Source organism: Nuphar pumila, chromosome 8 (assembly GCF_984573655.1).
Source record: "Nuphar pumila chromosome 8, dmNupPumi1.hap1.1, whole genome shotgun sequence".
NCBI classification, from domain to species: Eukaryota; Viridiplantae; Streptophyta; class Magnoliopsida; order Nymphaeales; family Nymphaeaceae; genus Nuphar; species Nuphar pumila.
The window spans coordinates 19,939,781-19,952,490 of NC_143256.1; the positions used below are offsets into that span (position 1 = coordinate 19,939,781).

Consider the following 12,710-nt stretch of genomic DNA (forward strand, 5'->3'; position numbering starts at 1 on the left):
TGATTTCGACAAGTAGAGACTTGTCCCCTGTCGCCTCCCTATTTTCGGCAGGCAGGGGCTTGCTCCCTGGCGCCTCTCTGTTTTCGGTAGGCAGGGGCGATGCCCCTGCTGCCCTTCTGCTCCGACAAGCAAGGGGCTCGCACTGCCTTCTTTCTGAGTCTATGTCACGCAAGGGGATCGCCCCTGCCTCCTTCCTGAGTTTATGTCAGGCAGAGGCCCCCCTGCCGCACCTCCCCCCCCCCCCCCTCTTTGTCTCTGAGCTGTCGGAAGGCTGGCAGCCCCTGCTATGCTCTTCCTCCCACTTTGTCGTTTTTGTTAGGCAAGGGCCTCGGCCCTTGCAATTCGATGTCAGCAGGGGCCTTGGCCCCCTGCCATTCGATGTCTGACAGGCAGGGGCCTCGGCTCCTGCCGTCCGCTATACTGTCAGGCAAGGGCCGAGGCCCCTAACATTTGAAGTCTGTCAGGCAGGGGCCTTGGCCCCTGCCGTCCGCTATACTGTCAGGCAAGGGCCGAGGCCCCTGACATTTGAAGTCTGTCAGGCTGGGGCCTTGGCCCCTACCGTTCGTTTAGTTCTGTCAGGCAGGGGCCTCAGCCTCTGCCATTCGAGGTTTGTCAGGCAAGGGCCGTTCATTATTCTCCGGTAAGCAGGGGCCTTGGGCCCCCCCCACTCGTCAGATTCGGTATGACAGGGGCCTCGGCCCCTGTCGCTCATACTCTCCGTCGGCAGGGCAGGCCCTACCATTGCTCCCTTCTTAGGGTTACCAGTAGTATGGCGGGCAGGGGCTACGCCTATATCCCTTCGCTAATGATTGATAGGCGGACAAGGGTTGTACCCTGTCCCTTTATGTTCTTTAGTATGGCTACAACATTATAAGTTTTCACACTTCCGCAGATTTGCGCGACGGATCCCGCTCGTGCCCCGTAACCCGTGTCCTATATCGCCTATAGTCGTACGCATGTGCGACGATGCAACCTTCCGAGGTAAAGAAAAGAGAGGAAGAAAGGAGGAAGAAGAAAAAGAAGAGGGTTCGCTTCTCTAACAGCCCTTGTTCCACCATCATTCTTCTCTATTTTCGATTTTTATCAAAGGTATGGGTCTTCTCTTTTGATTTCAAGTGAGAAATCGAATGCCGGTTCGATTTCATGTAATATTTTGGTTGGGAAATCTATGAAAAAAACGTGTAGAGTATGTGTTCTTAAAGATCCCATAGAGGATGACCCATGGATCATCCTCCATGGCTGTGTTTTTTTTGTATACTTTACCCTTTTTTTGAAATAAAAATTTTGTACTAGTATAACAGAATTTTTATTCTTGATGGGAGGGGTTCTTTTAAGAGCCCTTTACCTGTTATCGATTTCCAACAGAGGGTTTTGATATACGTTGTGTAAAAGCATGAAAGTATGCATTTGAAATCATGTTGTATACATATGTTTTTCAGAAAACATGTGTGTAATGGTGTACTTATTGAAACCATTGAATATATATGTATTGTTGAATAAGTATACACAAATAGGCTTAATGTTCATGTTAGATTCTTTTGAACACGCACATGATTTGATTTGTTTACGATCATACGTGAATGTGAGCATGTTCGAATGAGTCTGTTTGGGTCTTCAAAAAAAATTTGGGTGTTCAGTTATGCTTTTTAAATTTTTTCAAGACTTGTTAATTAAACTAAAGCTGGCTTGTTGTGTATAAAAGAGTGGGGTTTGGTTTCATATGCTCGGAATTGATACGATACGCATTAGCAATATACTATTTCGAGTGATTCCTAGTGCTCGTGTACACTGAAAAAGAACGTGCCTAGCCATGTGATTATTTTGCAGATTTTTGTTAAAGTACAGTGGACTTAATCTGATGAATGAAATACTTCTTATGCTTTAGTTTGATTTTAGCATGTTGGATATGAATGCATGCCTCTTAACATGTTATTGCAAAGTTTGTTTTGGTACAGGTGCATACACGATATGAATGTGTGCAGCCCTGAAATTCAATTTCTAGATCCGGGTTATGTTCATGTGTGTGGATGTTAACACATGTTATGAATGAAAAGTTTCATGTGCCTACATTTATGAGACATGTTTAATTATCGTGCATTTATGGATTGGTTTCAAGTGCATGTGCATACATGAAATCGTTGTGTGTTTAGCGTGTACAATCCTGCATAAATGTTCTCATGTACTTATGAATCATGAATGAATGCATGTGTATTAAGTGATTACATGAAAGCAAATTCAAATGGATGGTGAACACATGTATATGACTGTGGTAGCCCATGCACATTGTTAAATTGGTATGAATGAATGTGCATTTGGAATCATGTTGGTGTTAAAATATATATAATCATGCATATATATATAAACATATATATACATTGTACCCGATAAGGGGTATTTCTGTAATTCTACCCAATAAGGGCATTTCAGTCTTTTTACTTTTTTATTTTCCGTTTCTTTTTTCTTTTCCTACTTTTATTTTTCTTTTCGTGATTGTAAATGCATTGCATTGGGGGTCCCAACTAAGAGTCGTTGGACCCCCAACGGTCACAAATGTGACCGTTGGGGGCCCAACGTGTCCTTGTTGGGCCTCCCAATGCCCTCCATCTCTCACTCACTCTCTCACTCCTTTGCTTATAAATAGAGGGGTAATCCCCTATGTAACTTATGGCTTTTCAAGCCCTCATTCAATAAAGTTCATATATTTTTATGTATTGCCTCTTTAAAGGCTTCTTGTGTTGTCCCTTAGTGGACTATTTTTATATTCTCCATTGTGGGTTTGGGTTTGTCCATTCATTGGACCGTGTGAATGCATTAAGCATTCTTGTTATACCTTTCCGCATACTTTCCAGCAGTTGGTATCATTGCATATTGTTATGATTTTTGCATACGATGCATCGATGTTCGAAATGAATCATTACAGGCCTGGTGAGCCTCGAGCTTTGGTTTGTTCTTTTTTATATATTTTAAATGCATCGCAAAAATCACATTTATTTTTATTGCACTATATTGCATTATTTTATGTGTTTCCACGGGCAAGAGTCCCGTGATGGTTCTCGCAGGGGTAGATAAGAGCTTTTGTCTTTGTTTTTGCATGATGAATTGCAAAACTCAATAATTAGCTGTTAATAAAAAGATAATGAATAAGAACAGTGTAATATATGTTTTGATATCATCCATCGGAAGAATGAGAATCTTAGATATTCGATTTTGGGGGACCACGAGGATACAAAAACTCTGTGTGCTTTATTTTGACCCCTAAACCCGATATTGAGGTTCTTTCTCCTGACCACTGTTTTAGAAAGAGTCTGTCACTTTACCTGAGGGTGGTGTATTCGACACAGTTGTTGTTTTAGTATACAAAGAAAGTGGCACTTGTGGGCGTGGAGGGTCTCTATTGTCCCGACATTAGATGTGAAGGTCTAATGTTCCGAAGGTGATTCAGTTGAGGGCTAAGTTTAGAACCCAGTAATAAAATACAATTTGTGTACTAAATTACCCTGAAAAACCCACTTAACCTCCAAAAATTTTACTCGTTTGGTGTATCCGCGGGCAACGGTAATTAAAAAGAGGAACTTAAATTGTATGCATTTAATAGGGCATACATATGAAAAAGAAAACTCTAAGAAAGATAATAAAGTGTTCATGCATTGCACATAAATCATGCATATTCCTGCTATGCATTAGATCATACGCATTTTACATGTTTTCTTAATTATTACATGTTGGTGGATGCATGATGTTTAAGTTCTAATGCATGTTAAATGACTTGCTTACTTAAATTGTGACCCTGTTATTTGTTAAATGTTCCTTTATGCTTAATAAATGTTCTTTGTTGCATGAATGCTTACTTGAATTATGTAATTGTCATAATTGTATTCCTCTAAATTATTGCATGAAATCTTATATGTATTCTTTATGCTCATGTATTTCATTAGAAGGATTCGTACGTAGAATTCTTCGGATTTCTGACACCCTCTATTTGTGGTTTTTCGCAGCCGCAGGAGACCAGTGAAGCGACTAGCATTTGGTAGAGTTACGAGTGTCACATTTTTGCTGAACAGTTCATAGAGGAACAGTATGGCTCAGTCTTTTTATTTATTTACTTTTATGTCATTAAAATAACTCTGATATGTCTTTTGCAATTAATGTTAGATACCCTCTCTTTTATAATTAATAAATAATGAGTTGTTATGGTTTGAAATGATAAATGTAAGCTCTATTGTGGTTGATTGTTTTATCCAATTGAGAGTGGAACTGTAAAGGCCCCAGGTTTCTGAGAAAATTTTCGCAATTGATTTAAAAAAAAATCCACATTTTCAAGGGGTATGAGTTGGGGTCGTTACATTGGATGAAGACGAGCACAAATGTGTCAGCTTGACTGGTCATTTGACTACCAGGGTTGACCTAGAGCAAGGACAACAACCTTATTGTTTTTATTTATTCAGTATACAATAAGAAAGGCCCATGAGGATTTGAACTACCAGCTTCTGCTTCTGGTATGGTAGTAAACAACTCCCACTAAGGAAATGCTGAATCAAACATACACATGAACATATGTGTGCATGCATGTGGATCTCATGTTGAGAAACCCATCTGGAAAGAGCTCAGCTGTCAATAAACTTGGCTCATGCAGTCCACAGCTGTCAATGCATGTTTGAGAAGAATCATTGGCACCATGTTTTCATCCCAAACATATTGAGCAAGATGAATGATTCTGTAATCTGAAACGCATATGAGGTAACTCTCTCTCTCTCTCTCTCTCTCTCTCTCTCTCTCTCTCTCTCTCTCTCTCTCTCTGTGTATATATATATATATAGGGAGAGAGAGAGAGAGAGAAAGATATAGATATATATTAATTAATCAGAATGATACATGTTTCCAACTATTATGATGTAATCCTGCTTAAATGGCTTGTCTATTTTTCAAGCAAGAAATGAGAAATAAAGTTTTACTCCCATTTTAAGGACATGCTGAACCACAAAGAAATGCAATGACTGAACATAGGTTAAATTAGAGAGTTTAGCAGAAACACCACCAATTAAAGCAATAGGAAATGCAGTGACAGGATGAGTAGTGAGTACGGTATGTTTAAGCATTTAGGCACTAAAAACACACGAAACGAAAGCAGAGAAAATTTCCTTTTGTAGTGCTTTTTCTACATCAAATTTGGTTTGGCCATATTCCCTTTATGCGTTTTATTATGGATTTGTCATTTACCTTGGATTACTTAAGCCTCTTAAGTCTTTTTGCCTCATATATATGTACATGCATATATGTATTGTACACATTGGTACATGCATGTATGCATGTATATAAAACGTAATACATATGTAAATGCCTTGTGCATTATACATGCAATTATGCATGCGTATCAGTTTCCAGATTGAAAAAACATTGGAAAGGATGACTTTGGAAAAATTAGCTTGCTAAACAAATCTTTAGACTATAAATTTAGGTAATAGTCGTGACAATCATTAAGTCAGATAAAACCACAGACATTGAAGTATAATTGCAATCAAATTTCACACAAATAACTCTAATCTAAAAGGATTCTATGGCCTAATAAACTAAAAAATGGCAGTACAATTCAATAAGAAAGTCTCTGTACAATATAAATAAGAATTGTTGCTAAAACTGAAAGTACTCACATGTAGCAGCTCCAATCCATGGAAACAAAATTAATGGAAGCAGAATATATGATTTGATAGGTGGAAAACGCCTCCTAAACATCATTTGAAAAAAAACAAAGGAAGAGATGTTATCAATTGAAAAAAACACTGACTTCAAATGAAATGACATGATGTCTTAGAGGCCCTCAGTTGAACATAAATATTTACGTCAGAATATCATGACTTACCTGACAAACACATAATACAATTCATAAGCTTGCGTTATGCGGCAACTCAGCAACAAGCCAAAACCAAATGGTCCCTCAAACCATACTGGAAGTAGGAAATATAAATGTCACAAGATGCTTGACTGCATATAAACTTGAACACTCTGATCAGCACAAATGGTGCCCCTCAAGTGAAGATATTCCAGGATTGCACCACATAAAAAGAGAGAAATCCTACCTGCCCAAACATAGCATGATTGCCAAGAATGCCTGCGCTTAAATTTCAGATAGTTGATAGATACCTGAGTGTGTCAATGTAACTTTCAGTGAAAGAAGAGCTTGTTAAAATGTAATATATATAATAATATAATATTTATTTTTATTTCTTTTTCTTTTCTTTATTTATCTTTATTTTTATTTAGTTCATTTCGAACTAGAAATAGGAATCTAGTCAAGATCCCATTTGGACTTGACTAGATACATAGTCATTGGACCTAGTCCAACGGCTATAATTAGAGCTGTTGGACTAGGTCCAATGACTCTAAAGAAGAGCTCTTCCTTCTTCCTTTTCTTGTATATATAGGGGTGATCCCCTCCATTGTAACTCAATGCTTCTTAAGCATTTCTCATGAGAAATAAAGTTTATTATTTTTATTGTGTTCTTTCATTCATACTTTTTATAGGTTGTACTTGTAGTGTCTCCAATAGACACCCATTGTGAGCTTTTGTGCGTTTGTAGAAGATCACCATTTCATTACATGGTATCAAAGCCTTGAAACTTTTTTAGATCTTAGAGAATTTTCATCTCGTTTTTCATGCCTCATTAGCAAAGACTGATTCATCATCTTGTTCGTGATTCAAGTGCTCTTTTTTAAATAAGGCGTTTGGAGAAAATTTTGGCTACGCAAATTTGTGATTATGATCTTTCTCTTCTTTTCTTTTCTTCTCCCACCTATCTTTCTTTCTCTTCTCACCCTTGTAAAAGATGGAAGACAATGATAAAGTCACCATCATACCTATGAAATTAAATGACACCAACTAACCACATTTGGGGTAAAGGGTTGTGGGGTATAGTGGATGGTTTCGATTTGGAACCAAAATTAGTTCTCACAAAAATTGAGAATGACAAAGAAGTACCTCTCACGGAAGAAGAAGAGAATAAGGCCTTGGCGACCTATGAAAAAAAATGGAAAGAGTGGAGGATAGAGCACGCCAAAATTATGTCATGGCTAACTAATAATGTTAACATTAAGAAATGCTCCAGTCTAACCAAATTTGAGCATGCCGATAAAGCTTGGGAATACCTTAAAAATATGTATTTCCTTAAAGATATTGCACATGTGTGTAATTTGCAAGACAAAGTTTGAACGATGACTCAAAAAGACAAAACTATTATGAAATATTACAATGAGTTATCTAAACTTAGTGAAGAATTGGCTCTTCTTGAACCAAAATGGCATTGTTCCGAAGATATCGAGCTTCGCCAAAAGCAACTCGATATGGAACATTTTTATCAGTTTATAAATGGTTTAAGGCTGAAATTTGAATCAACCAAATTGGTTCCTTTACATCGTGAAAAAGTTCCCTCTATCATTGATACTACAGAGAAACTAACTATGAAGGAAAATAGACTTAGGAAGAATAATCCAAAACATGAAGATGATTTTGTTTTAGTTGTGTCTAGATAGGAAAATTATGGGAGTACTTATAAGCCGCCTCACTTTGAAAGACAAAATGGTGATTTTGACAAAATAAAAGTCATTTTCCATCATTGTCATGAGCCAAGACATTATAGGCCTCAATGTCTTAAGTTAAAAAAAAGAAAATAAAAGAAAGTCGTATATGTTGGATCGGAATCAAAAGATCAAGATATACCTGTATCTATGGCTCAATTAATGAAGATCCTTCAACCTCTTCTCAAAGGAGCATCCTCCTTAACTGAAGCCTCGACCGGAGCAGGTATTTCATCCTTCTCTGATCTCGGTAACTTTCCTTAGCTCCTTGACTCTGGTGTTTTTTTCATATGACCCCAAATATCAATAGTTTATCTGAGTATCTTAACAATAACTCAAGTGTGTCAAAAGTTTTCACAGTTGATAGTACATCTCTTGAAATAAAAGGAATATGAAATTTTGAAAAACTTCATAAATCCAAAAAATTCTTTATTCCAGAAGTTAGATATATTCCTAAACTAAATCTAAATCTTTCATTTGTTTCTCAAATATCTAATTATGGGTGTAATATCTCCTTTTTTTCTCATGGTTATTGGGTACATGATCGCCAATAAGGGAAGCTGATTGGGGAAGGTCATAAAGAATGAGGACTCTATTATATAGATTTTTTGGAATTGCCCAAGAATGCTTTCTGTTATAATGTTCAGAAACTAGAATTGGAGTTATGGTACAAAAGACTTGGTCATCCCCATATGTCTAAAATCAACATCTTCCAAGTTTAGAAAAATTTTGTAATTCTGAAGGTTTTACTTTTAAAGATTGTATTCTTGGCAAAATGAAAAGATTATCATTTCATGATAGAACTTTTGTTTATAGACCACTTAAGTTAATACATTTGGATGTTTGGGGTCCTGCACCGGTCATTTTAAAAGGTGAATATGCATAGTATGTAATTTTTGTCGATGACTTTTCTAGGCATACTTAGATTTACTTCCTTAAGCATAAATCTGAAGTTCTGTCACACTTTCAAACATTTCACAAAATGGCTAAAAATAAATTTCAAAATGATATTTTCATTTTCGCACTGATTCAGGAGAAGAATTTATGTCCAAAGAATTTAAAGACTATCTCAATTTACATGACATCACACATCAAAGATCTTGTCCATACACAACACAACAAAATGACCTAGCCGAACGTGAGCATCGACATATTATGAAAACCACTAGGACTTTATTAATAGCAAATCAAGTTCCAAAAGGTTTTTGGGAAGAAGTTGCCCTAACTGTTACCTATCTCATTAATCGAATGTCATCTTCTTGTTTGAAAAATATCACTCTAATTGAAAAACTTGTTAACTTATCTCTTAATTACTCTAGATTAAGGGTCTTTGGATGCAAATGTTTTATTTTCACCAACAAGAATGATAAACTCTCCCTCCATGTCATTCCTTATGAAAAAATGTATGCATCAAGAAATGTATCATTCTTGAAAAAAAAGAAAGTTTCTTTGAATTTAAAAAGCCCAAGGAAGTAACTGAATATTCTTTTTTGATAGATTTGACTTCAAAATCTAATGAATGTGATCATGAATACGATTTAGACAATGATCAAAATACTATTGATTTTAAACATAATGCTGATAATAAAGAGCAAACTCATAAGGACGTTAGTCTACAATATTCAAGACGTAGAGAATCCAATCTTCCATGTGCATTAGAAAAATACTCTAAAGTATAAACCAGAAGGTCATCCAAAATTTTTAGACCTGAAAAAATTGTCCTACGAATCTTTTTCACCCACATATAAGGTCGTTATTGCATTAATACAGTCATATGTAGAACCGTCATCCTATACTCAAGCCAAAAACCATACATAATGGATAGAAGCCATGAAGGCAGAACTGAAAGCATTAAAAAAGGCTAGCACTTGGAATATTCAAGATATTCCTCTAGGCATAAAACCTATAGGCTATCGGTGGGTTTACAAAATTAAAACCATTGAAAAGTATAAAGTCAGATTAGTAACCAAGGGATATGCCCAAGAATATGGTACCGACTACGAAGAAACTTTTGCTCCAGTTGCCCGAATGACCACTGTCAGGACTTTAATAGTTTTAGCCTCTATTAGAAAATGGCACATATTTCAAATGGACGTGAAAAATGTTTTTCTCAATAGAAATTTAGTTGAAGAAGTTTATATGGAAGCTCCACCTGGTATTAGTATCCCTAAGGGTAAAGCTCTCCACTTAGAAAAAGTTCTTTATGGTCTAAAACAGGCACCAAAAGCCTAGTATGGCAGGTTTAGTCATGTTATGCTTGATATTAGATTTCAATCTTGTTTGACTAACACTGCTTTATTTATTAAGAATTCTGATGCAAGGATTATTATTATTCTTCTCTATGTGGATGACATGATCATCACCGAAGGTAACAAAGAGGAAGTTGAAAACATTAAAAAGCTTCTTAAAACTCATTTTAAAATGATTAATTTAGGATTATTAAGATATTTCTTAGGAATTGAAGTTGCTTATTCTCCCCGTGGGTATTTGATATCTCAATCTAAATTTTATTTTGATATTGTTTCCAAGTTTAGAATTACAGATGATAAGAAAGTGGACAGTCCTGAAGTTGTCAATGTTAAAATGAGAATTGATGATAGAGAACCTTTTGATGATCTCATTCCTTACAGACAACTTATTGGAGCACTTTCATATCTTTCCATTACTAGACCAGATATAGCACACGTTGACGTTGTACACACACCTAGCCAGTTTCAGCATGCTCTCACTTCTGTTCACATAGGAGCAGTTTTGCATATTATCATATACATAAAGTCCCCTCTTTCACGAGGTATCTTCCTGTCTGCTTCATCCTCATTAGATTTAATTGCCTATATTGATGCTGACTGGGGAGGTGATCCCAATAATAGACATTCAACCACTGGTTTTTGTGTTTTCTTATATGAATCCTTAATTTTATGACGGTGCAAAAAGCAGCAAAAGGTATCTCTATCATCCACCAAAGCTGAATACTGAACCATGACGACCATGATAATTAAAATAGTTTGGATAAGACGTCTGCTAGCTGACATGAAAGATGAAGCAACACAAGCTTCACGAATGTGCTGTAACAATAAAAGTGTGATCTATATTGCCAGCAACCGAATATTTTATGAACGCACCAAACATATTGAGATGGACTGTCACTATATTAGAGAGGAATATCTACATGGCACCATTGATCTGTCATATGTTACATCGGAATATCAATTAGCGGACTTCTTCACCAAACCTTTCGTTTTTCCTAGATTTCACCTTCTCTTAAACAAATTTTCACTCATTGTACAGTAAGGTTGAGGGGGAGTGTTAAAATGTAATATATATATATATATAGTATATAATAGTAATATAATAATATAATATTTATTTTTATTTCTTTTTTATTTTCTTTCTTTATCTTTATTTTTATCTAGTTCATTTCGAAGTAGAAATAGGAATCTAATCAAGATCGCATTTGGACTTGACTTTATATATATAGAATTAGAGTTGTTGGAGTAGGTCCAATGACTCTAAAGAAGAGTTCTTCTTCCCTCTTCATTTTCTTGTATATATAGGGGGTGATCCCCTCCATTGTAACTCAATGCTTCTTAAGCATTTCCCATGAGAAATAAAGTTTATTATTCTTATTGTGTTCTTTCATTTATATCCTTTTGTGGGTTGTAGTTGTAGTGTCTCCAATAGACACCCATTGTGAGCTTTTGTGCGTTAGTGGAAGATCATCATTTCATTATAGAGCTAATAATCCAAGAATATAGTAAGCATACCAGTAAGGAAAATAAAAGATTGTAGCTTGCCAATATTTGAATTATCAGAGAACATAAGGTGTTCGCTTTCAATTTTGGAACACTGCAAATTATAAACGGGAAGATGGCACGAACAAGAAGCCTAACAAACAAAAAACCCACAATTAGTAAATTGGTACATGATCATGTTAGCTGACAGCTGCAAAATTGACGAAAGTTCAGCATGCTTGCTCATTCAAACTGATTGGAAATAAACGAACAATAAAGAAAAGAAGAGTCAGATCTTGCATAAAACTTTCTCAGCATCGGTCCATTTTTTAATGATAAACTTTCGAAGCTTACAAAGACAAGCTCTTAGCCCCATCGTCTTCCTCGAATGTTTTTATCACATCCGTTGCGATAATGTGTGAAAATGTATGTACTTTGAAGGCAAAGATTTCCTTAACAGAGGGAACGTAGTAAAAAGGTGAAAGATATTGTTACAATTTTGAAGATCACCAGTGCTCCTTCACTTCTCGAGTTTGAACAAATTGCCTGTACAATTATGTCTATAGCATCGTTTGAAAGGGGAAGATAAATTAGGACCCCCTGCTCAGAACATTTCAGTTAAAGAGTAGAAAGTTGCGTACGTGATCATGGCGAGGGCGGCGATGAAGATGGCGACGCAGTCGCTGGGGCACCCTCCCTGGACGGCACAGTCGTCCCCCATCGGATCGGATCGGACGTTGATCGGCCGCTACGTCGTCAGAAGCGACGGATCGGATCGAACGCAGAGGCCGTCGCTGGGTCCAGATGGTGACAGGACGAAGCAGCTGCGATAGAAATAAGAAGAAGATGACGATCTGTTGCTCTTCTTCATTGGGGAGAAGGAAGAGGAAGCAGAAACGGCAACACTAGGAAAAGCACTAAGACTGCTTTTTCCCCTTTTCCCACTTTTTTTAATCTTTTGGACACACTCTCTTCCCCCGAATGCGCAGGGAAAACTGCGTACGGTGCACTTATTAAATCTTTCCCAACCCCCAATTTTCGGCCGTTCCGATACTGGACGGAATTCGAATTCCGTTTGGTTAGCCAAAACTACAACTGATTATAATCAAACAGTGCCAATATGGTTTTGCTTTTCTGCTACCAAATCAGACATATTCGAATCCGTTTACAAGTAACAAAACAAAAAAGTGGATCGGCTATGTTCACCATCTAAATCTGAATTAGAATTCAAATATGCACATCTTATTAGTTGAATATGATATTGGCTACATCCGACCCCCGAATCCAAACAGTTTACATCCTTGGTTCAATAGGTCCTCAGGGCGCAAACGGATCAGATATGAATGAGAATTTATCCAAATCTGAGTCTGGAGAATTTTTTGCTTAAAATCAGAATCTCAGCCTAGTGTT

The 12,710-nt window shown here is 36.8% G+C and overlaps 1 protein-coding gene across 1 annotated transcript in view; it reads right to left on the minus strand.

Moving 5' to 3' along the window:
- RGS1 (REGULATOR OF G-PROTEIN SIGNALING 1) overlaps window positions 1-12,261 on the minus strand; it is a 39,741-nt gene extending 27,480 nt beyond the window's left edge. Inside the window, exons 1-5 of the mRNA XM_090015282.1 lie at window positions 11,942-12,261; window positions 11,334-11,454; window positions 6,075-6,138; window positions 5,858-5,942; window positions 5,649-5,722 (exon numbers count right to left, since the gene is read on the minus strand). Of these exons, the coding sequence (XP_089871408.1) occupies window positions 5,649-5,722; window positions 5,858-5,942; window positions 6,075-6,138; window positions 11,334-11,454; window positions 11,942-12,021 (424 nt within the window). The 5' untranslated portion in view covers window positions 12,022-12,261. The remainder of the gene's footprint in view (window positions 1-5,648; window positions 5,723-5,857; window positions 5,943-6,074; window positions 6,139-11,333; window positions 11,455-11,941) is intronic.
- Window positions 12,262-12,710: the final 449 nt, after the last annotated feature.